Source organism: Cyclopterus lumpus, chromosome 7 (genome assembly GCF_009769545.1).
Source record: "Cyclopterus lumpus isolate fCycLum1 chromosome 7, fCycLum1.pri, whole genome shotgun sequence".
NCBI lineage: Eukaryota > Metazoa > Chordata > Actinopteri > Perciformes > Cyclopteridae > Cyclopterus > Cyclopterus lumpus.
In genome coordinates, this window is record NC_046972.1 from 24720927 (window position 1) to 24744527 (window position 23601).

The 23601-nt window shown below is 50.7% G+C and overlaps 3 protein-coding genes across 4 annotated transcripts in view; all 3 read right to left on the bottom strand.

The window, feature by feature from the left end:
- Positions 1 to 3081: 3081 nt before the first annotated feature.
- Positions 3082 to 12527, bottom strand: LOC117734082. The gene is made up of 12 exons (XM_034538154.1): positions 12286 to 12527; positions 11442 to 11869; positions 9615 to 10032; positions 9106 to 9279; positions 7585 to 7742; positions 6566 to 6764; positions 6381 to 6477; positions 5900 to 6071; positions 5806 to 5831; positions 5603 to 5729; positions 3317 to 3450; positions 3082 to 3203 (listed from the first exon to the last, which is right to left on the bottom strand). The coding sequence occupies exons 1-12, from the start codon at positions 12525 to 12527 to the stop codon at positions 3162 to 3164; spliced, it is 2217 nt and encodes a 738-aa protein (XP_034394045.1). The 3' UTR covers positions 3082 to 3161.
- On the bottom strand, positions 11894 to 20213 carry mecp2 (methyl CpG binding protein 2). 2 transcript variants are annotated; one of them, XM_034536315.1, is made up of 7 exons: positions 20057 to 20213; positions 18312 to 18459; positions 17992 to 18221; positions 17696 to 17889; positions 17487 to 17623; positions 15359 to 16731; positions 11894 to 15322 (listed from the first exon to the last, which is right to left on the bottom strand). In XM_034536315.1, the coding sequence occupies exons 1-7, from the start codon at positions 20086 to 20088 to the stop codon at positions 14002 to 14004; spliced, it is 3435 nt and encodes a 1144-aa protein (XP_034392206.1). In that variant the 5' UTR covers positions 20089 to 20213; the 3' UTR covers positions 11894 to 14001. The 2 variants fall into 2 exon arrangements, with proteins under 2 accessions (XP_034392206.1, XP_034392205.1); XM_034536314.1 differs by having other exon boundaries at positions 11894 to 16731.
- A 2341-nt stretch (positions 20214 to 22554) lies between these two features.
- cacna1fb (calcium channel, voltage-dependent, L type, alpha 1F subunit) overlaps positions 22555 to 23601 on the bottom strand; it is a 62883-nt gene continuing 61836 nt past the window's right edge. The window contains exons 48-50 of the mRNA XM_034538155.1: positions 23537 to 23599; positions 23344 to 23444; positions 22555 to 23263 (exon numbers count right to left, since the gene is read on the bottom strand). Of these exons, the coding sequence (XP_034394046.1) occupies positions 22997 to 23263; positions 23344 to 23444; positions 23537 to 23599 (431 nt within the window). The 3' untranslated portion in view covers positions 22555 to 22996. The remainder of the gene's footprint in view (positions 23264 to 23343; positions 23445 to 23536; positions 23600 to 23601) is intronic.

Genomic DNA, 23601 nt, shown 5'->3' on the forward strand with positions numbered 1-23601 from the left:
TGACCTCAGAGGGACTATGGATGACCTCATAGGGACTATTGATGACCTCAGAGGGACTATTGATGACCTCATAGGGACTATTGATGACCTCAGAGGGACTATGGATGACCTCAGAGGGACTATTGATGACCTCAGAGGAACTATTGATGACCTCAGAGGGACTATTGACGACCTGCAAAGCAATGAACCTAAAAATTAAATGTTATTATGGTGTGGATGCATTTCATGAATTAAGTGTGTTCCTCCTGACGGCTCAAAGGGCTGTTCCCTGCAGCGAAACAAGCGCTCCGGACCAGAGGAGGAGACACAGTTGATGTAACTCTACCCCACAGCTTGGTCAGGTCATGATGAACAGAAACAAACACACCCCTGTTAAGGAGCTGCTGATCCTGTAGAGACAGACAGGCAGGGTGACCAAAACAAACACCCCCAGGTCTTCAGCTTGGATGTTTGAATCAAACCCTCACGACTGAGGAACAACACATCAAACGCACCCTCAGGTTACTGAACTGTCGGTGCTTAGAGACCGTTAAACTCCACCCGTCGCTGAGGCTGAAAATCCAACGCACCCAAACACTTCAATACATCTGGGTGAAGGAAAAACAAACACACCCTCTTATCGTCAAGCAGGGGAGGAGATAAACTACAGGCTGACCTCTGACCTCTCACTCACTCACACCCCTCCCCCAGAGCAACAGTGAGCGACCCAGTGACCCAAACAGAGACAAGCCCACTCGTCCATCCCCCCAGGACATCTATGAATGGAGAGAGAGAGTGTGTGTGTCCTTGATGTGTCTTTGGACAGAGTTCAGCTGTTCATCGGGTTTAAAGACGAGGATATGAGCTGGAATCACACACACACACACACACACACACACACACACACACACAATCTATCGTCTATTTTTACCCTCAGCTCTTCATTCATATCTACATGTAGTGCTGCCGCACGGCATGCTGGGACATCACAGAGGTCACTGCATTGACTTTGCATGTAAAACGTGTCACATGATGCCCCAAAACCTACATCACTGCAGGAGGTACTCTGTTCTCTACCTGTTCAGGTACTCTGTTCTCTACCTGTTCAGGTACTCTGTTCTCTACCTGTTCAGGTACTCTGTTCTCTACCTGTTCAGGTACTCTGTTCTCTACCTGTTCAGGTACTCCGTTCTCTAGCTGGTCAGGTACTCTGTTCTCTACCTGTTCAGGTACTCCGTTCTCTAGCTGGTCAGGTACTCCGTTCTCTAGCTGGTCAGGTACTCTGTTCTCTAGCTGGTCAGGTACTCTGTTCTCTACCTGTTCAGGTACTCCGTTCTCTAGCTGGTCAGGTACTCTGTTCTCTACCTGTTCAGGTACTCTGTTCTCTAGCTAGTCAGGTACTCTGTTCTCTACCTGGTCAGGTACTGTTCTCTAGCTGGTCAGGTACTGTTCTCTAGCTGGTCAGGTACTCTGTTCTCTAGCTGGTCAGGTACTCTGTTCTCTACCTGTTCAGGTACTCCGTTCTCTAGCTGGTCAGGTACTCTGTTCTCTACCTGTTCAGGTACTCTGTTCTCTAGCTAGTCAGGTACTCTGTTCTCTACCTGGTCAGGTACTGTTCTCTAGCTGGTCAGGTACTCTGTTCTCTACCTGTTCATAGTAGAAGCTGTAGTTCACTCACCTGTCCTGTGGGCGGAGCCCCTGTGTGCTGGTGCTGTTGAGGTGGTGCTCAGGTGGTAGGAGAACCTCATGGTGCTGAACTGACTGGAGAAGGATGGAGCTTGAGGGTGGAGGCCGAGGCCGACGGAGGTGCTGCGCGGTCGGGTCGGCTGCATGCCGCGCAGGTAGTCGTCCACACCTGTCGGCAGGTCAAAGGTCAGCCGACCTTTCACTTCATAATACTTTTAATCTGAAGGTTTCTGTTGGAGTCACTTCCTGTCGAGTCCTCCGAGAGTTCATCACATCTCATAAGTCCTGAGGTCACGTGGAGGTCACGACCCCCCCCCCCCCCCTCATCCCTCTCTCCTCCCGTCACTCCTTCAGGAATCCACTAATGTGATCCCACAATAAGAACTTTCCTCAGATCAGCCGCTTCTCAGCTGCTTCAGGTTCCCCGTCACTCAAACTGCTCCCAGATCAGATGTCGGTTCCTCCTGAAGGAGAATGTGCCGACTCAGCTTTACGTTTTGTCCTGACTTCAGTTTCACCTCCTTCATTTGTGTTCTTTCATTCCAGCATCACTTTGTCCAGACAGGCAGACAGACAGGCAGACAGACAGGCAGAGAGACAGACAGGCAGACAGAGAGACAGAGAAGGACAGACAGGCTGTTGGTCTTCTCTCAGTAGCTTCAGCTTTTGTGTAAAAATCTGCTCTGAGCTGCAGACCGACAGACATCTGATCCCAGACCAGCTCCCTCCAGCTCCTCCTCCTCCTCCTCTTCCTCCTGCTCTCCCTCCTCCTCCTGCTCCTCCTCCTCTTCCTCCTGCTCCTCTTCCTCCTCCTGCTACTCTTCCTCCTCCTGCTCCTCCTCCTCTTCCTCCTGCTCCTCGTCCTCCTCCTCTTCCTCCTGCTCCTCGTCCTGCTCCTGCTCCTCTTCCTCCTCCTGCTCCTCCTCCTCCGTCTGTTTCTCATTTTCTCTCCTTTTTTTGAGGTTGAAATCTGAAGCAAAAGGGAAACTGAAGGAGAATTCCTGCAGCAGTTTGTTTCCTTTGTATCTTCAGACCTTTGAGACGAACCTCGGGGTCATGTGACTCCTCCAGCCAGCAGAGGGCGCCACCTCCTCGTACAACAACAACAACCACAACAACCTGTTTGTACGCTGATGTCTGTCCAACAGGTTTGAATTATAAACACATGAAAACAATAACAATCAGTTTATTGGTCTGCAGATCTGCTGGGATATTATTATTATTATTGTTGTTGTTGTTGTTGTCTTCGTCTCTCTCACAGACGAGTTAACTGTTGTCCTTTCACATGTGATCTGTTCTTTCTGAGCAGATTCAGGAGACCAGCTGTCTCCGTGTTCAAAGATCTGAGGGTTCTGGTTCCTCTGAACAGAGGCGTCACTCGGTTTAAAATATAAAATTCACTTTATTGACATTTAGAGAAACTTTCAGGTAAAAACAGGTGAACAGAGAGAGAGCGTCCTTCAGCGAGGCTCTGACCTTCAGCGAGGCTCTGACCTTCAGCGAGGCTCTGACCTTCTGCTCCGCAGGCTGTAGCGAGGCTGCCAATCAGGAGGAGGCAGATCCACACAGGCGAGAGAAACACAGAGGTCAGAGGTCACGCAGTCAAATCTCTTTCCTGGGGAAGTTGGTGACACGTAATTTATTTATTTACCTGTCTGTCCTCCACCGGGATGCTGTAGACCAGAGGTGGGGGGGAGGGACTCTCCACTGAAGCATTGTGGGTATTGTATTGCTGCAAGGTGACGTCAGCAGCTGTACTGCTGAGAATACTGTCAGTACTCCAACCTGATGTACAAATACACACTCTGTGAATATCAACACGGCCAGAGATATGAGGTGAGACAGGTACGGACCCATGTGAGTGGTGAGACAGGTACGGACCCATGTGAGTGGTGAGACGGGTACAGACCCATGTGTGACACAGGTATGGACCCATGTGAGAGTGGTGAGACAGGTACAGACCCATGTGAGAGTGGTGAGACGGGCACGGACCCATGTGTGAGACACGTACAGACCCATGTGAGAGTGGTGAGACAGGTACAGACCCATGTGAGAGTGGTGAGACGGGCACGGACCCATGTGTGAGACACGTACAGACCCATGTGAGAGTGGTGAGACAGGTACAGACCCATGTGAGAGTGGTGAGACGGGCACGGACCCATGTGTGAGACACGTACAGACCCATGTGAGAGTGGTGAGACGGGCACGGACCCATGTGTGAGACACGTACAGACCCATGTGAGAGTGGTGAGACAGGTACAGACCCATGTGAGAGTGGTGAGACGGGCACGGACCCATGTGTGAGACACGTACAGACCCATGTGAGAGTGGTGAGACGGGCACGGACCCATGTGAGAGACACGTACAGACCCATGTGTAAGACAGGTACAGACCCATGTGAGAGACAGGTACAGACCCATGTGTGAGACAGGTACAGACCCATGTGTAAGACAGGTACAGACCCATGTGAGAGACAGGTACAGACCCATGTGAGAGACAGGTACAGACCCATGTGAGAGTGGTGAGACGGGCACAGACCCATGTGTGAGACACGTACAGACCCATGTGAGAGTGGTGAGACGGGCACGGACCCATGTGAGAGACACGTACAGACCCATGTGTAAGACAGGTACAGACCCATGTGTAAGACAGGTACATACCCATGTGTGAGACAGGTACAGACCCATGTGTGAGACAGGTACAGACCCATGTGAGAGTGGTGAGACGGGTACGGACCCATGTGTGAGACACGTACAGACCCATGTGAGAGTGGTGAGACGGGTACAGACCCATGTGTGAGACAGGTACAGACCCATGTGTGAGACAGGTAGACCCATGTGTAAGACAGGTATGGACCCATGTGTGAGACAGGTACAGACCCATGTGAGAGTGGTGAGACGGGTACGGACCCATGTGTGAGACACGTACAGACCCATGTGAGTGGTGAGACGGGTACAGACCCATGTGTGAGACAGGTACAGACCCATGTGTGAGACAGGTACAGACCCATGTGTGAGACAAGTACAGACCCATGTGAGAGTGGTGAGACGGGTACGGACCCATGTGTGAGACAGGTACAGACCCATGTGTGAGACAGGTACAGACCCATGTGAGAGTGGTGAGACGGGCACAGACCCATGTGTGAGACACGTACAGACCCATGTGAGAGTGGTGAGACGGGCACGGACCCATGTGAGAGACACGTACAGACCCATGTGTAAGACAGGTACAGACCCATGTGTAAGACAGGTACATACCCATGTGTGAGACAGGTACAGACCCATGTGTGAGACAGGTACAGACCCATGTGAGAGTGGTGAGACGGGTACGGACCCATGTGTGAGACACGTACAGACCCATGTGAGAGTGGTGAGACGGGTACAGACCCATGTGTGAGACAGGTACAGACCCATGTGTGAGACAGGTAGACCCATGTGTAAGACAGGTATGGACCCATGTGTGAGACAGGTACAGACCCATGTGAGAGTGGTGAGACGGGTACGGACCCATGTGTGAGACACGTACAGACCCATGTGAGTGGTGAGACGGGTACAGACCCATGTGTGAGACAGGTACAGACCCATGTGTGAGACAGGTACAGACCCATGTGTGAGACAAGTACAGACCCATGTGAGAGTGGTGAGACGGGTACGGACCCATGTGTGAGACAGGTACAGACCCATGTGTGAGACAGGTACAGACCCATGTGAGAGTGGTGAGACGGGTACGGACCCATGTGTGACACAGGTACGGACCCATGTGAGAGTGGTGAGACAGGTACAGACCCATGTGTGACACAGGTACAGACCCATGTGAGAGTGGTGAGACAGGTACAGACCCATGTGTGAGACAGGTACAGACCCATGTGTGAGACAGGTACAGACCCATGTGAGAGTGGTGAGACGGGTACGGACCCATGTGTGACACAGGTACGGACCCATGTGAGAGATGTGAGACAGGTCTGGGACCAACGCGCTCCATATCTCCTCCTGCTCCTCCTCCTCCTCCTCCTGCTCCTCCTCCTCTCTTTTCATCTCCGCTCTTCTTCTCCTCTCCGGCCTCCTCTGGAAGAGACGTGATTGGTCAGTCTGATGTAACAGGAAGTAACTTTCTCCTCTGTGACATCACTTCTGATCTCACCTTCTTGTGTTGCTTCCCCAAAGACTCTGCAGACAGACAGAGACGGTCAGAGAGACAGACGGTCAGACAGACAGGTGGGTGCAGCTGAACTCACCTGCGTGCTGCAGCGCCTCCTTCAGGCTGCTCTGCGTCTCTCTGAGCTGCTGCAGCACCTGCAGACTCTGCTGCAGGGGGTCTCTGTACCCAACACACACATACAGCAGCACACACACGGCAACACACACCATGAAGCGCCGCAACACACTGGCATACGCACCGACCAGCTCCTACACACACACACACACACACACACACACACACACACACACACACACACACACACACACACACACACACACACACACACACACACACACACACACACACACACACACACACACACACACACACACACACACACACACACACACACACACACACACACACACACACACACACACACACACACACACACACACACACACACACACACACACACACACACACACACACACACACACACACACACACACACACACAGTTAGAGCAGCGACACACAGCTGCTGGAGAAGCTCACCTGTCAGGTGACTACTGACCATGTGTGTGTGTTCAGGATGATCAGAGTTCATCACGTATTGGTAGATCCTCCTCTCCAGGTAAAAGTTTACACACACCAAGCTCATCAACACCAACCTACACACACACACACAGGAGTTACCTGGCTCAGGTGCGAGGTGAGGAGGAGGAGTTACCTGGCTGAACGTGAAGGGGTCAGGGTTACCTGGCTCGAGAGGAGCGCTGGGTGGAGGTGAGGAGGAAGGAGGTGCAGAGGGCAGCCGCGTTGTAGCAGGAGGAGCTCAGACTGTGAGCCTCCATCAGCAGGAAGCTCTGCAGGAAGGAAACTCGGTTGAAGAGTTCAGACAGCGCCACCTGCTGTTCTCTGGAGACACTGCTGAGCTCCGAGAACACCGCCCGCAGACCTGAGAGACAGACAGGTGAGGAGGGAGAGACAGGTGAGGAGAGAGAGACAGGTGGGGAGGGAGAGACAGGTGAGGAGAGAGAGACAGGTGGGGAGGGAGAGACAGGTGAGGAGGGAGAGACAGGTGAGGAGGGAGAGACAGGTGAGGAGGGAGAGACAGGTGAGAAGAGAGAGATAGGTGAGGAGGGAGAGACAGGTGAGGAGGGAGAGACAGGTGAGAAGAGAGAGATAGGTGAGGAGGGAGAGACAGGTGAGGAGAGAGAGACAGGTGGGGAGGGAGAGACAGGTGAGGAGAGAGAGATAGGTGAGGAGAGAGAGATAGGTGAGGAGGGAGAGACAGGTGAGGAGGGAGAGACAGGTGAGAAGAGAGAGATAGGTGAGGAGGGAGAGACAGGTGAGGAGAGAGAGACAGGTGGGGAGGGAGAGACAGGTGAGGAGAGAGAGACAGGTGAGGAGAGAGAGACAGGTGAGGAGAGAGAGACAGGTGGGGAGGGAGAGACAGGTGGGGAGGGAGAGACAGGTGAGGAGGGAGAGACAGGTGAGGAGAGAGAGACAGGTGAGGAGGGAGAGACAGGTAAGGAGGGAGAGACAGGTGAGGAGGGAGAGACAGGTGGGGAGGGAGAGATAGGTGAGGAGGGAGAGACAGGTGAGGAGGGAGAGACAGGTGGGGAGAGAGAGACAGGTGGGGAGAGAGAGACAGGTGGGGAGAGAGAGACAGGTGAGGAGGGAGAGACAGGTGAGGAGGGAGAGAAACAGGTGAGGAGAGACAGAGAGACAGACAGGTGAGGAGAGAGACAGACAGGACCATTGTGGGGTTTTACCCTGGGTAGAGTCTCTCAGGGTGACTCTCAGCTCCTCCCCATTGTTCAGAATATCCTGCTGCACCTGTAAGGCAGCAGTCTGGGCTTCAATCAAGTCCTCCGCCATCTGCCGAGTGGACTGAAGCTGCTCAGCTACACCTGCTGAACTCTCCGTCAACCTGACAGACAGACACACATATTTACCTGTACAGGTGTTACCTGTGTGTATGGTACCTGTGTGTGTGTTACCTGTGTGTGTGTTACCTGTGTGTATGTTACCTGTGTGTGTGTTACCTGTGTGTGTGTTACCTGTGTGTATGTTACCTGTGTGTGTGTTACCTGTGTGTGTGTTACCTGTGTGTGTGTTACCTGTGTGTGTGTGTTACCTGTGTGTGTGTTACCTGTGTGTATGGTACCTGTGTGTGTGTTACCTGTGTGTGTGTTACCTGTGTGTGGTACCTGTGTGTGTGTTACCTGTGTGTGTGTTACCTGTGTGTGTGTTACCTGTGTGTATGTTACCTGTGTGTGTGTTACCTGTGTGTATGTTACCTGTGTGTGTGTTACCTGTGTGTGTGTTACCTGTGTGTGTGTTACCTGTGTGTGTGTGTTACCTGTGTGTGTGTTACCTGTGTGTGTGTTACCTGTGTGTATGTTACCTGTGTGTGGTACCTGTGTGTGTGTTACCTGTGTGTGTGTTACCTGTGTGTGTGTTACCTGTGTGTGTATGTTACCTGTGTGTGTATGTTACCTGTGTGTGTGGTACCTGTGTGTGTGTTACCTGTGTGTGTGTTACCTGTGTGTGTGTGTTACCTGTGTGTGTGTTACCTGTGTGTGTGTTACCTGTGTGTGTGTGTTACCTGTGTGTGTGTTACCTGTGTGTGTGTTACCTGTGTGTGTGTTACCCGTGTGTGTGTTACCTGTGTGTGTGTTACCTGTGTGTATGTTACCTGTGTGTGTGTTACCTGTGTGTATGTTACCTGTGTGTGTGTGTTACCTGTGTGTGTGTGTTACCTGTGTGTATGTTACCTGTGTGTGTGTTACCTGTGTGTGTGTTACCTGTGTGTGTGTTACCTGTGTGTATGTTACCTGTGTGTGTGTGTTACCTGTGTGTATGTTACCTGTGTGTGTGTTACCTGTGTGTGTGTTACCTGTGTGTATGTTACCTGTGTGTGTGTTACCTGTGTGTGTGTTACCTGTGTGTATGTTACCTGTGTGTGTGTTACCTGTGTGTATGTTACCTGTGTGTGTGTGTTACCTGTGTGTATGTTACCTGTGTGTGTGTTACCTGTGTGTGTGTTACCTGTGTGTATGTTACCTGTGTGTGTGTTACCTGTGTGTGTGTTACCTGTGTGTATGTTACCTGTGTGTGTGTTACCTGTGTGTGTGTTACCTGTGTGTGTGTTACCTGTGTGTGTGTTACCTGTGTGTGTGTTACCTGTGTGTGTGTTACCTGTGTGTGTGTTACCTGTGTGTGTGTTACCTGTGTGTATGTTACTTGTGTGTGTGTTACCTGTGTGTATGTTACCTGTCCAGGTGTCTCACCTGTACATGGTGTTCTCGGCTCGACTCTGCCAGGTTTCAGACTGCAGGAAGTGACAGATGGAGTGCGTGTGGGTGAAGAACTCTGTGTAGGTGTTAAAGGCCACAGCGTCCATACCTGCTGTACACCTGCTGACCTCTGACCCCTCAGGGCATGATGGGAAATCCCTGCCTGAGCTGACAGAGACAGAAATCCTCAGAAACAAGGCGTGGATTTGAAATGGTCTCGATGACGTCATCGTTATGGTGGTCTGATTCACTCATGACCTGAACCGGTTCAACACATTTTAATACTAGACTTCACTGCTTTCTGGTCAATTAAATATATAAATAAATAAATATTATTTATTATATCTCTCTCTCCTCACCTGTCTCTCTATTTTATATTATATAATCATTATATAGATCCTAAAGTTGCTGCAGTAGAATATAAAGTAGCAGGTAATACACAAATACATGTATATAATATTCATGACGCGTCATCAGGCCTCCTCCTTCATGAACACATTTACCTGCTCAGGTGACAGAAGGTGAAGCTGAGCGCCATCCGGCTCTGGCTCTGTGACGTCATGTCTCTGCAGCGCGTGTCCAGGTGCTCCAGAGCTCGCGCCCAACACCCTCCGTACCCGGGCTGAGCGGCGAGGCTGCGCACGCGCCGCAGCTCCGCCCTGCCGCGCGCAGAGTCCGGACCGGGTCCGGGGGTGGGGGGTCCTGGGGGTCCGGTGGTGGGGGGTCCTGGGGGTCCGGTGGTGGGGGGTCCGGGTCCGGGGGGTCCGGGCAGCACCGACTCGCTCAGCAGCAGCAGCAGCAGCAGCAGCAGCACCACGCGCACCTGAGCCGCCATCTTCACCTGTCTGACAGCGAGCCCGCTCAGCCAATCAGGGAGCCCGGTTTTCACCCGGTCAGAGGTCACCGAGAGGTCACGAGACCCTTTTTTCACATTCACGTATATTATTATACATATTATTTATATTTGGATTCTTTAGCTGGGCGTCTATCAGATTTATTGATCGTCTTTGCTAAATTCTATATTCACAAGTGTAAGTTCAAAGACCCGTTGTTTGGTTCTGTCTTTATTTATTATTTATTTATCTGCTTGTTGGTTCGACTGTTTAAATGTATTTTGATGTTGACAATTTATGAAATTGTACGTGTGCAATTATATACAAACTTTAGTCTTTCACTGCTGCCAGCTGAGCAGCAGTGCATCATGGGAAGTGCAGTCCTCGTCAGTTTTTGGTTGGCCAATAAAGCTGTTTACCTGTAAGGTGTAGTACAGTGAAAAGTACAACATGTACCTCTGAGGTGTAGTACAGTATAAAGTACTACATGTACCTCTGAGGTGTAGTACAGTATAAAGTACAACATGTACCTCTGAGGTGTAGTACAGTGAAAAGTACAACATGTACCTCTGAGATGTAGTACAATATAAAGTACAACATGTACCTCTGAGGTGTAGTACAGTATAAAGTACAACATGTACCTCTGAGATGTAGTACAGTATAAAGTACAACATGTACCTCTGAGGTGTAGTACAGTGAAAAGTACAACATGTACCTCTGAGATGTAGTACAGTGAAAAGTACAACATGTACCTCTGAGGTGTAGTACAGTATAAAGTACAACATGTACCTCTAAGATGTAGTACAGTATAAAGTACAACATGTACCTCTGAGATGTAGTACAGTGAAAAGTACAACATGTACCTCTGAGGTGTAGTACAGTATAAAGTACAACATGTACCTCTGAGGTGTAGTACAGTGAAAAGTACTATTTACTTCTGAGGTGTAGTACAGTATAAAGTACAACATGTACCTCTGAGGTGTAGTACAGTGAAAAGTACAACATGTACCTCTGAGATGTAGTACAGTGAAAAGTACAACATGTACCTCTGAGGTGTAGTACAGTATAAAGTACAACATGTACCTCTGAGGTGTAGTACAGTGAAAAGTACTATTTACTTCTGAGGTGTAGTACAGTGAAAAGTACAACATGTACCTCTGAGGTGTAGTACAGTGAAAAGTACAACATGTACCTCTGAGGTGTAGTACAGTGAAAAGTACAACATGTACCTCTGAGATGTAGTACAGTATAAAGTACAACATGTACCTCTGAGATGTAGTACAGTATAAAGTACAACATGTACCTCTGAGGTGTAGTACAGTATAAAGTACAACATGTACCTCTGAGGTGTAGTACAGTATAAAGTACAACATGTACCTCTGAGGTGTAGTACAGTATAAAATACTACATGTACCTCTGAGGTGTAGTACAGTATAAAGTACAACATGTACCTCATGTACCTCTGAGATGTAGTACAGTATAAAGTACAACATGTACCTCTGAGATGTAGTGTAGGATAGGCAGGAGGCAGGTAGAAGTACTTGTACCTGTGGAAGTACATAGGCAGGTAGAAGTACTTGTACCTGTGGAAGTACATAGGCAGGTAGAAGTATTTGTACCTGTGGAAGTACATAGGCAGGTAGAAGTACTTGTACCTGTGGAAGTACATAGGCAGGTAGAAGTACTTGTACCTGTGGAAGTACACAGGCAGGTAGAAGTACTTGTACCTGTGGAAGTACACAGGCAGGTAGAAGTACTTGTACCTGTGGAAGTACATAGGCAGGTAGAAGTACTTGTACCTGTGGAAGTACACAGGCAGGTAGAAGTACTTGTACCTGTGGAAGTACATAGGCAGGTAGAAGTACTTGTACCTGTGGAAGTACATAGGCAGGTAGAAGTACTTGTACCTGTGGAAGGACTCTGAGCTACAATCACCAGACGAAGACGAGTCGGGGGACAACAAACGCTTTTAGTTAGAAATGAAAATAAGAAAACAGGTAAAAACTAGTTTCGTCTACAGCGCGTTGAAGTTCCACTGAATCCAACCAGAGCACAAGCAGAATATTCATCCTGGACGTGAGCGACTCGAGAGGTCACCGCACGGCACGACTACGTCTAGAAACACGACACGGCGCCGCCGGCTCAATAGTAGAGGCACTAGACTCTGGGACATGCAAGATGGCGGCTGGTTACTGGCGCCGCCGAGTCCGGTGGAGGCTTCGCGGAGGGGGCGTTGGATTTAGGCAGCTGCGTGACAGACGGCATGCTGACGGGGGGGGGGGGTGGGGGGTACGCAGAGGGGGAGGCGGCTTCGGCCTCAGGTGAATCCAAGCGACGTCACCTGGCGACCAGGTGAGAGGACGAGGCACATTGATCAACATTCACCGATTGGGTGGGAGGGGGTGTGGGCTCCAGTCTGTGTGAACTCTGTGATCCACTCTGGATCCTGGACTTCATGTTGAAAGGGTGAGGACATGTCTGAGTCTCTGAAGGGGAGAAGTAAACCACGACTCCCAGGGTGCATTTCACCGGCAGTCGGCCAATCGCAGAGCTTCCCGTGGACGCCGCGCTGAAGCTAAACATCACGTCACTGGGGACCGGCGTGCGGTCGGTGAGGCGTTCAGGTGCAACGCGTGTGAAACCCAGAAAACTTCTTAAAAACGCGTAAAAAGAAGAAAGTCGACAAACCTGAAAGTGTGTTTGGAGCTAAGCTAAGCTAGCTAGCAGACAAGCTAACGTCCAACGAAGTTTTTACACACGAAACTAAATTAATTCATAACAAACGGAGAATTTAAAATGTACAAACATCATCTGTGCACTTCACGACACAACTGTAACCCTGACGACTACTTTTTCCAAAGGGGCGGGCCTTAAGCCTCTCTAGGCCGCTAAACCCTCAAAAAACCCTAAAAATAAGAAACGCGACTGTTCGCCTCTCAAATATTCCGGTTTCACAGCACAGAAGGTTTCACCGGGACTTTAAACGTCGGAGGCCTCTGAGTTGAACCTGAACGCCTCACGGTGGCCGGCTCAGAACATCTCGTCTTCCTGGTTTCACGGGGTTCAACTCTCTGGATGGTTTTGTGTTGCGGCTCCATGCTCCATGTTTCACGCCCCCCCCGGCGAGGTGGACCTCTGCATGCGGGCGGTCGATCGTACTGTTCCAGACGTTCAACACAAAGACAAGAAGAAGAGTCCAGACTGAGATGAAGCTACTGGGGAAGAGGGGTTGGTGTGACCCCAACAGACTCAGTGAAGACCAAAGTGGAAGGATCTCTCACTGGAAGAGCAACTCGCTTGCGGACGATAATCGATCCCAGAGACGTCAGAACATCGGCTGCCTGGCTGGAAGACGATGGAGACGTGACAGACCTCCATCTTTGTTAACGCCAGGTCCGTAAGAAGCCAGTTCATGACGCAAACCACCGCCCCGCATCACCTCCGAGGCTTTCCGGTCCAGGACTGGTTTCAGTCAGGAGGACGAGTCTCTCAGCGGGTTCACACGGGACCGAAGGATTTGAAAGGCTGGTTTCCATAGCGATCACCCGTCCGTCCTTCAGTCTCTCTGTTGAGTCCCGTGTGAACCCGACCCGGACTTTAAATGAAGTCAGCAGCGCGTTGATGAGCAACAGACCATAATATCAAGAGTTTAAAGCTGAATAACAGACAAAAACAATAAACGATCCAAAATACGTAAAAAATAAACAGGGGTTTATATTCCGGAAGCAACGTTTCGTAATGTTGTGAAGCGTTTCTAGTTCCTACCCCTCCCCCCCTCCCACCTCGGAGACTAGCGGGACACAACAGCTGCCTTTTGATTATATGTACACACACTTCTTCTTTTTTTTTCTTTTATAGTTTTTTTTTTGTTTGTTTTTCCTATAAAAAAAGATCCGTTGTCTTCCTCCCAGATCCAGAACTTTACAAAGCGTCCAGAAACAATCAGACGGAGTGGAAGCTGCGACAGTCCGACAGCTCCGAGACGTTCGTCCTCCTGTCTGAAAACAGTGTAAAATCTCTCCTCCTCCTCTCGCTCCTCTTCGGCCCGACGCCCCGATCAGCTGACTCTTTCGCTGACGGCGGTCCGAGACTCTACGGTCTCCTCTCGGCTGGGACAGGGGACGGCAGACTGGGGGACGATGTCTCTGAGCTCCCTGCCTTCGCCCTCCGGCTCCGCCCGCAGCCTGGCCCGACCGTCTGTCCCGGGGGCCAGACCGACCCCGGCTACTCCTGGGGGTCCGGAGGGCCTCAAGGTGCTGTTTGACCCTCTTTCTCCCCCGAGAACCTCTCGGCTTTCTGAGGCCACGGCCGGCTCCCCTCTCCCCTCCGCCCTTAGGAGGCCCTCCACGCATCCCTCTCGGCTCTGCGGCAGGTTTCCTCGGCCGGCCCGCGTGGTGCTCAGATCTTGGGGCTGTTCGCTCTGGTTCTGTTGAGCCGGACCCAGGTTGGTTCTGGTTAGGCCGGGAGATGGTTGGTGGGACGAGAGGTGCTGCACATGAGGCCTGGTGAGCTGGGGGCGTGGCTGCGCTTGAATCCGCTGAACATGTGGTTGTGCTTGGGACTGGGGGGGCCTAGACTGGGAGAGAGACGGTCTGGGTTGTGGTCTGTATTGAGTCTGGAGTTGGTGTTGCAATGGGTGCCTTGTCTGGGTTTGGGGCTGCGCTTGATGCCTGGGTTGCAGGTGACCTGGAGTTTGGGCTGGGGTCCTGGACGGGGGTTGAGCTGGAGTTTGGGCTGGGGTCCTGGACTGGGGTTGAGCAAGAGTTTGGGCTGGGGTCCTGGACTGGGGTTGAGCTGGGGTCCTGGACTGGGGTTGAGCTGGAGTTTGGGCTGGGGTCCTGTTCTGGGGTAGAGCTGGAGTTTGGGCTGTGGTCCTGGACTGGGGTAGAGCTGGAGTTTGGGCTGTGGTCCTGTTCTGGGGTTGAGCTGGAGTTTGGGCTGGGGTCCTGTTCTGGGGTTGAGCTGGAGTTTGGGCTGGGGTCCTGTTCTGGGGTTGAGCTGGAGTTTGGGCTGGGGTCCTGGACTGGGGTTGAGCTGGAGTTTGGGCTGGGGTCCTGTTCTGGGGTTGAGCTGGAGTTTGGGCTGGGGTCCTGTTCTGGGGTAGAGCTGGAGTTTGGGCTGGGGTCCTGTTCTGGGGTTGAGCTGGAGTTTGGGCTGGGGTCCTGTTCTGGGGTTGAGCTGGAGTTTGGGCTGGGGTCCTGGACTGGGGTAGAGCTGGAGTTTGGGCTGGGGTCCTGTTCTGGGGTAGAGCTGGAGTTTGGGCTGGGGTCCTGTTCTGGGGTTGAGCTGGAGTTTGGGCTGGGGTCCTGTTCTGGGGTAGAGCTGGAGTTTGGGCTGGGGTCCTGTTCTGGGGTAGAGCTGGAGTTTGGGCTGGGGTCCTGTTCTGGGGTAGAGCTGGAGTTTGGGCTGGGGTCCTGTTCTGGGGTAGAGCTGGAGTTTGGGCTGGGATTTGGGGCTGGGATTGCATTTGGGAAGGGGATCTGAGCTGCAGTTTATTCTGAAGTTCGGCTGGGTTCCTGGACTGGGCCTGGAGTTGAGGCTGCAGTGACTGCCGGGGCTGGGGTTGGAGTACTGTGGGAGACTGGGTTTGTGGATGTCTTGTTTGGGGCGGATGAATGTGCAGTATGGATGGGGATTGAGAAGGGGGCGACTGCGGTGGAGCAAGCTGGGAGTGGTGCTGAGCAGGGGACTGGACTGGCTGTGACTGGGTTTTCTGAGGGGAGGCCTGGATCTGACTGTGGGTTTGGGGTAGGGCTGGTTGGGACCTTGGCTGGGGCAAGACATGCCTGGTAGGAGAGAGCTGGGGTGCTGGGTACCGAGGCTGGGCTTGGGGCTGACTGGGAGACTGGGGATGCTGCTGGGAACGGGGTTGGTGCCGTGGTTCAGGCGGGGTCTGCGGGGCAGACCTCGATTGGGGTATTGGTGGAGTTTGCTGGGTGTGCTGCAATTGTTGGGTTGTGGTGAGCTGAGCCACAGCCTGGGGCTTGGCTTCAGGCTTGGACTGGCCGGAGGGTGCTGGGTGCCCAGAGGCTGGAGGGGGTGGGGCGGGAGCAGGCTGATCCAACGCGGAGGCAGAGGAATGTTGGTGGCGATGATGATGATGGTGGTGGTGGTGATGATGGTGGTGTTTGTGAGGTGGCCGGTCCTTCCTTTTGTGGCTCTTTGATGGGCTGATGCTACTGCTGCTGCTGCTACTTCTTCCTCCTCCTCCCTTGTCACCGACGTCTTCTTCAACTTCTCCTGCCGCTATTCCCGTTTTCTCCTTGTGCTTCCTCCCTTTATGCGTCTTGTGTCCGTGTGGTTGGCTTTCATCTGAAACGGCGGGCTGTTTCTGTGATTGTGATTGGCTCTGATCAGAGGGGGCGGGCTGAGGCTCTGGGGTTGGAGCTCCCTCCCCTTTACCGGCCTCCCCCTCCACAGTGACCCTTCTTTCAGTCTCAGTTGTGGTAGCGGCCAGAGTCTGAACATTTTCCACCTCCTCCACTGTCTCTCTCGTTTTACGCTTCTTGATTGGCAGGGCTGTTTCCTGGACGACGAGTTTGGCGGAAGACTCCTTGGCTGCTCTCCGTTTGGCCTCTGCGGCTAAAATGGCCGCCGCGGCGTAGCTCCCAGCCACGGGGGTTGACGCCGTCGAGGTGGATGCCGTAACCACCGGCGATGCTGCCGAGGCCGAGGCTGGTTTCCTGCCCCGTTTCTTGGGGGTGGTCTGTGGCGGAGCCGGTGGTTCCTGTTCCGATTTCCTCTTCCTGCCAGGTCGGGACTTGGGCGTCGGGGCAGGAGACACCACCTGCAGGGAGTTACAACATCAAGAAGTTAAGAACAATAACACATTGGATTACGTCCTAAAGCACCAACGATACTCGTGCATACTGCACACGTGATCTATCAACAAGATAACAGACACAATCACACCGCCAAGACCAAGTCCAGAACACCCACTGCAACAAGCTCCAACATCTTCAAAACACATGTGGACTGGACCGTAGGTTTGGGTAAAGTCCCATCTCTCTTTCCTGAGTCCTTTGCTGGTACCTTTCTCAGACAGACTGAAAGGCCACAACTCTTGAACACCTGAAGGCCACATCCACACTCTTCCATGGGAGACGATGGAAGTCCTTCTAAGAGGTGGAAGTTGAAGACTTTAAAGACAGACTCCTCAGCCTCACGTTCTCAGTTCACCCTCCATGTACGTATGGAGTTACTGTATCTGCTACAGGGTGGAGGTAAAGGTCTTTAGGTGAAGGATTGACCCTCCGCCACAACAAGGCAGTGATCCAGAGATGAGACGATCGCTTTAAGACGATCATTCAAATGAGAACAGATTGACATTAAAAGTTATATTCTGCAACATTTTCCTTAAAAAAAACAATGTTTTGTTTTGCGGCCTGAAAGCTGAAGTTCTCCCAGAATGGTGGAAGTTGTTTGGGTAAAGTATATTCAGACTGTTGTCGTGACCCTGAAACTAAACCTCCAAAGAACGCATCGATCACGGACGATCGACCCAACGACCGGCCGATCGACCCAACGACCGGCCGATCGTACCTTTGAGGCCGTGGAGGTGGAGGCAGTGGAGGAATCTGCCTTGCTGAAGGGCATCTTGACCAGCAGTTTGCCCGGAGTTTTCTCAACCACGCGCTTCATGGCCACGCCCTCCGTAGCCTGGCGCATCTTCCCACTGCCTGAAACGAGAGACGCGTATGAAACTAACCGTTGACTTCAATTAAATAACTTCATGCTACGTTCGCACGTACCTTTGGGCCTCCCCCGGCCTCGTCCCGACGGTTTCACCACCTTGGCTTTCTTTGGGGGGCGCTTCTCGCGGCGGGACGGGCTTCCGCGTCCGGTGACTGTGAAGTCAAAATCGTTGGGGTCGGTGGTCGTGTCGCTGACCTTCTGGAAGTAAGCAATAAGTTCGACCTTGGAGCGGAACGCTTTTCCCTCTGAGCTGAAGAATAAGGAAGAAACACGAACACGTCGTCCGTGAAACAGTTTCCATCGTCTGATCATGAAGAAACCGGCACAACAACAACAACAGAGGTGGATTTACTTGATCAGGTAGACGTCAAACTTCCCCGCCGAGCGTCCGGACTTCCTCTGCTTGAGTTTGCGGGTCCAGCCTTCAGGCAGCGACGGGTCGTCGTACAGCGGCCCGCGGTCCCGTATGACGGAGCGCCGCTGCCTGGGAGAACCTGCAGACTCGCTGGCGGCCGCCGACTCGGACCCCGGCTCCGAGGGGCCCGACCCCGGCTCCGATGGGCCCGCTACCGTGTCCGATGCCTGCAGGAAGTGAAGCGACGTGAAACCAGTTTGTTAAACTGGATCACGTTGTTTGGTGATTGAACTCCAGGACCACTTTAAACCACTTACCTGGGTCTGTGGCTCCGTCCCCGTCTGTGACTCCGCCCCCCGGTAAGCATGGCGACGGTCCCTGCGGGCCTTCTTGGTCTTACTGTGGGACCCGTCTCTCTCTCTGGAGGGGGACTGGGGGTCGACAGGTCCCTCGTCACCCTCCTCCCTGTGGTCAGGAGATTGATGACATCACACGGTCAGAGCTTTTTAGTTTCCTGAGCACCTGCATGCTCAATTAAAGTGATATTTGTACACATTAATGTTCACAAACAATAACCTTTGAGACCTCGAAAACGTTACATTTGACCTCCAGTTCGTCCGCAAAACCCTGTTTCACGGTTTAGTTTATAGACCCAGAGATTAATCAACGGATCGAACAAGAAAATAAACAACACAAACAACACAAAACAAGCAACACGCAAACAAGAAAATAAACAAGAACACAGACAAGAAAACAAACAAATGTATCGATCAATCGTTTCATTGTTTTATTAAAACAAATCTGAATATGGTTTAAACACACACACACAGACATAAAGATGCCTGGCTCAGCGGCACTGAGGCAAAAGATGAGGTCTAAGCTATATGGGGGGGGAGTGAGTGTGTGTGCGTGTGTGTGTATATATAGGTTATTGAAAATATCTGTGTAGAGGTGTGTTTATACCGGAGGGGGTTGGGGGGTATAGAGGGGTTATGGGTACATAGAGAGGGGTTATATATAGAGGGGGGTATGGGTATATAGAGAGGGGTTATATAGAGAGGGGGGTATGGGTATATAGAGAGGGGTTATGGGTATATAGAGAGGGGTTTTATATAGAGGGGGGTATGGGTATATAGAGGGGTTATGGGTATATAGAGAGGGGTTATATATAGAGGGGTTATGGGTATATAGAGAGGGGTTATGGGTATATAGAGAGGGGTTATATATAGAGGGGTTATGGGTATATAGAGAGGGGTTATGGGTATATATAGAGGGGTTATGGGTATATAGAGAGGGGTTATGGGTATATAGAGGGGTTATGGGTATATAGAGAGGGGTTATGGGTATATAGAGAGGGGTTATGGGTATATAGAGGGGTTATGGGTATATAGAGAGGGGTTATGGGTATATAGAGAGGGGTTATGGGTATATAGAGAGGGGTTATATATAGAGAGGGGTTATGGGTATATAGAGAGGGGTTATGGGTATATAGAGAGGGGTTATATATAGAGAGGGGTTATGGGTATATAGAGAGGGGTTATGGGTATATAGAGAGGGGTTATATATAGAGAGGGGTTATGGGTATATAGAGAGGGGTTATATATAGAGGGGGGTATGGGTATAGAGAGGTTATTGAGAGAGGGGGGGGGGGGGGGGCGAGTATGGGGTGGGTGGGTTTCCATAGAGGGGGTAGGGATAGGAGGGGGGGGGGGGGAAATACTCTGTGATGCTAACGGTAGCTAGCAGCCCGTTAGCTCTGGAGGTCGCCCCGGGCTCCTCTCCTCCTCTCCACCGGCCTCCGGCCTCACTTCCCGGGTAGTTGTGTGAGAGTCCCGCCGGCCCGATGGAGCGCGGAGCGGCTAAACGGCAGCAGCTAAAGTACAGACTTAGCAGTAAGTTGGTGACGTATTCCCGCTAACCCCGCTCCGCCGAGACGGGCCGGGCACTAAAACAACGCACTTTTACTTAAATAAAACACACGACAGAAACGCTCGCGGCGGTCGGAGGCGGCGGTAGCGGCGGAGCGTTAACGGAGGGTAAAATGTAAAAAAAGCCCACTTACAGTCTCTCCTCTCCGCTCTCCATGGCGGCCATTTTTATTTAAATAAATAATTTTATATAAAAAAAAAAAAAGCCTCCAAACATCTCTGCTCCCTCCTGCTGCACCCCGCCCCCTACGACTCCATTTTCAACCGCCGTCAGTCCGCGAAACATCGCGAGATCTGAACGAAGATGAGGTCGACAAACACACGACAGCGCGAGCGCAGTTGCGGCGTAGTCCCGCGAGATGTGAAGACCGCGGTCACACTGAGACGTTCAGGGACGCTCTCTGACATCTGTAAAAATCATAACTGAACGGAAATGAACCCAAAGAACGTGTTACTTCAAAAAAATGTACACATAATTAAAACGATAAATCAAAGAGAATTACAAAGAAAATAAGAAAATAAATAAAAACGATAAGATGTACGAAATATTGACAAATACAGTCAAGAATAAACATTTAAAAAAGAATTAACTTACACAACAAAACAAAAACAAATGAGCAGAATTAAGTTTAGTTCACGATAGTGATCATAATGTTTTTTAATTTAACACCGGGACAGTTTGTTTTGTATTTTGTTCATTTTCTAGACTCGAGAGTCTCTTTACTAACAGAAGTTCTAACGGTTCAAAGAGACGAAGAAGAGAAGAAATCAGCATCATTGGTCAAAGAAACAGGAAGCTTAGATTCAAACAGGAACTACTTCCTGTCTCAGAGTTTCACAATAAAAGCAGCATCGAACGAGCTGGATTTGAACTTCGTTAGACTTCACAGTAGAAACAGAAGGTGATCAGCTGACCTGATCACAGCTGAAACCTCTTCAATCAATATTTGACCGGTTTAGAATAAAACTGTGGAGATGGGGTGAGCTCATGAAATGTATTGATCCTGTTAAAGTTACATTCATAAATATATATATAGAACATACACATATCTATATTTATATGTTCTATATATGTACGTCAATTTATTTATTTACATAATTATTCACATATTTATGTATTAACATGTTTTTTATGTACATATTTATACGCTGAGTCGAAGGATTTTATGAATCGACCGAATATTGTTAATCCAATAGTTTAACATTTAGGATGATTTTAAACATTCTGAACAAAATGCTTAATGTAGCATTTTATTTTCAATTTTTTAGTGCTTAGATTAATAGAAACATACTTTATATTATAAGGATTTGGGGGAAGTTTATTTTAATATTCATGAGCAAATTTTCCTTCATGCTCAGTAGATCTTCATCAGCTGCTGATGTCATGATGAAGGCCGGCTGGGGCTTCTGGGAAATGGTGTTCGTTTCATGTGCAACCGGAAACCCGAGTGCTGAATAGTGAACAAGAGGTTTACAAACCAAACGGAACGAGAAGCTGTTTCCACTCTTTATTTCAGCTCTGAAGAGGATGTTCGGGTTAAAAAGCCCTTAACTGCTGGAAGAAAACCCCAAAAAGGGGCGGAGAGACAGAAACACCAGAAAGAGTTCCCTCTTGGAATAAAAAAGATCAAACACGCCAAACAAACACTCTTAAAAAAAAAGTATTTTCACGTCATTGTCTTCATTTATGAGAATAAAAACACATCAAAGATTTTCAACACAATGTTTACCGGCGTAAAACGAAGCTCGGAGGACAGAAACACACTTTCCTGTTGACCTCCATCTAAACCTTATGAAACATGAAACACAGCTCACGGGTAATAATGGTTCCATTCTCACTGAGATGAGACGAGAACCAGATGAACCATCAATGAGTCAGACATTTAATACCTAATCCCCCCCGACTCCTCTGGTTGTATAGAAGTCTATGCTTCATGTGTTAAAGCTGCATTTTCTCTCCTGACCACCAGGGGGCGACTCCTCTGGTTGTATAGAAGTCTATGCTTCATGTGTTAAAGCTGCATTCTCTCTCTTGACCACCAGGGGGCGACTCCTCTGGTTGTATAGAAGTCTATGCTTCATGTGTTAAAGCTGCATTCTCTCTCTTGACCACCAGGGGGCGACTCCTCTGGTTGTATAGAAGTCTATGCTTCATGTGTTAAAGCTGCATTTTCTCTCTTGACCACCAGGGGGCGACTCCTCTGGTTGTATAGAAGTCTATGCTTCATGTGTTAAAGCTGCATTCTCTCTCTTGACCACCAGGGGGCGACTCCTCTGGTTGTATAGAAGTCTATGCTTCATGTGTTAAAGCTGCATTCTCTCTCCTGACCACCAGGGGGCGACTCCTCTGGTTGTATAGAAGTCTATGCTTCATGTGTTAAAGCTGCATTCTCTCTCCTGACCACCAGGGGGCGACTCCTCTGGTTGTATAGAAGTCTATGCTTCATGTGTTAAAGCTGCATTCTCTCTCCTGACCACCAGGGGGCGACTCCTCTGGTTGTATAGAAGTCTATATAAATGACTCTACTTCTCTTGATTTATTCCCTCAGTAAACATTGTAAACATTAGTTTTTGGTCTCAATCTCTAGTTTCAAGTCTTCTTCAATACAGCGTGATGTTCATTTAGTAAATTATGGTCATTTAGAGTCAAACAGACCATAAAGCAGGGGATGATTTAGGGCGGGGCTACAAGGTGATTAACATACGCCGTCTCTGGTGTCACTCCTCCTCAGTCCAAATATGGTCACTTCCTGTTAACTCGTTGATAAAAAACAAGATGGCGACGACCAAAACGTTGAACTGGAGGCTTCAGGACGTCTGAATATTTGTTCCTCTAGTTTTCCATGCTTTGAATTATAAAATACAAAAATGACAACACAACCTGTAAAACTGCCAACAATGCATTGTGGGTAAAGTGAGATTCGGTGCAGCTGAGCGGCATTCACAGCGTCACTCTGCTGTCGGCCATCTTTCTGTCAGTCGGTGTTACTTCTGTTAAGCTCCGGCCTCCTCTCGGTCCTGTCCCCATATTGGTTAAATGTCTCGTCACTGATTGGCTCAGAGCGCCGGCCCCGTCAGAATGACGTCACGCAGGTCATCTCGTCGGCCAGCTCGTCCTCGTCGCGGCCCGTCCTGATTGGCTCCTCGTCGCTGTAGAGCGCGGCGGGGTCGGCGGCGGCGGCGGCGCTGAGCAAACCGTGGCTCCCGGTGCCGAGAAGGTCGCTGGCGGCCGACTCCATCTCGTCCACCGTCATGTGACACGCGTCGGCGATCTCCCGCTTGGCAAACGCCACGAACTTGGGATCCCGGGCGTAAAGGCCGAGCCCCTCCGAGATCAGGACCTGGAGGGACCAGCACACACAGAATCAGGGTCGCCCGTCGGTTACCGGTCCATGGCGGTAACCGACGGGCGACTCCGTACCGCCTCCACCAGGCTGTCGGCCGATCCGCGCTTCTCCGCCAGCTGGCCGCCGAGCTGGGAGGGAACTCTGAGGGTGGTGTAGGCTCTGTAAGGGGGCGGAGCTGCAAGCAGAGTCACATGACACACATGGCATCAGTTTATATACTATAGTTAAAGATCGTATATTATGTGTGTGCTTGTTCGCCCTCGCTACCTGAAGTCCCTGCAGGGCCACCGTACCAGGCCGGTCTGGGTGCTGCACCCGTGATGTTGACACCT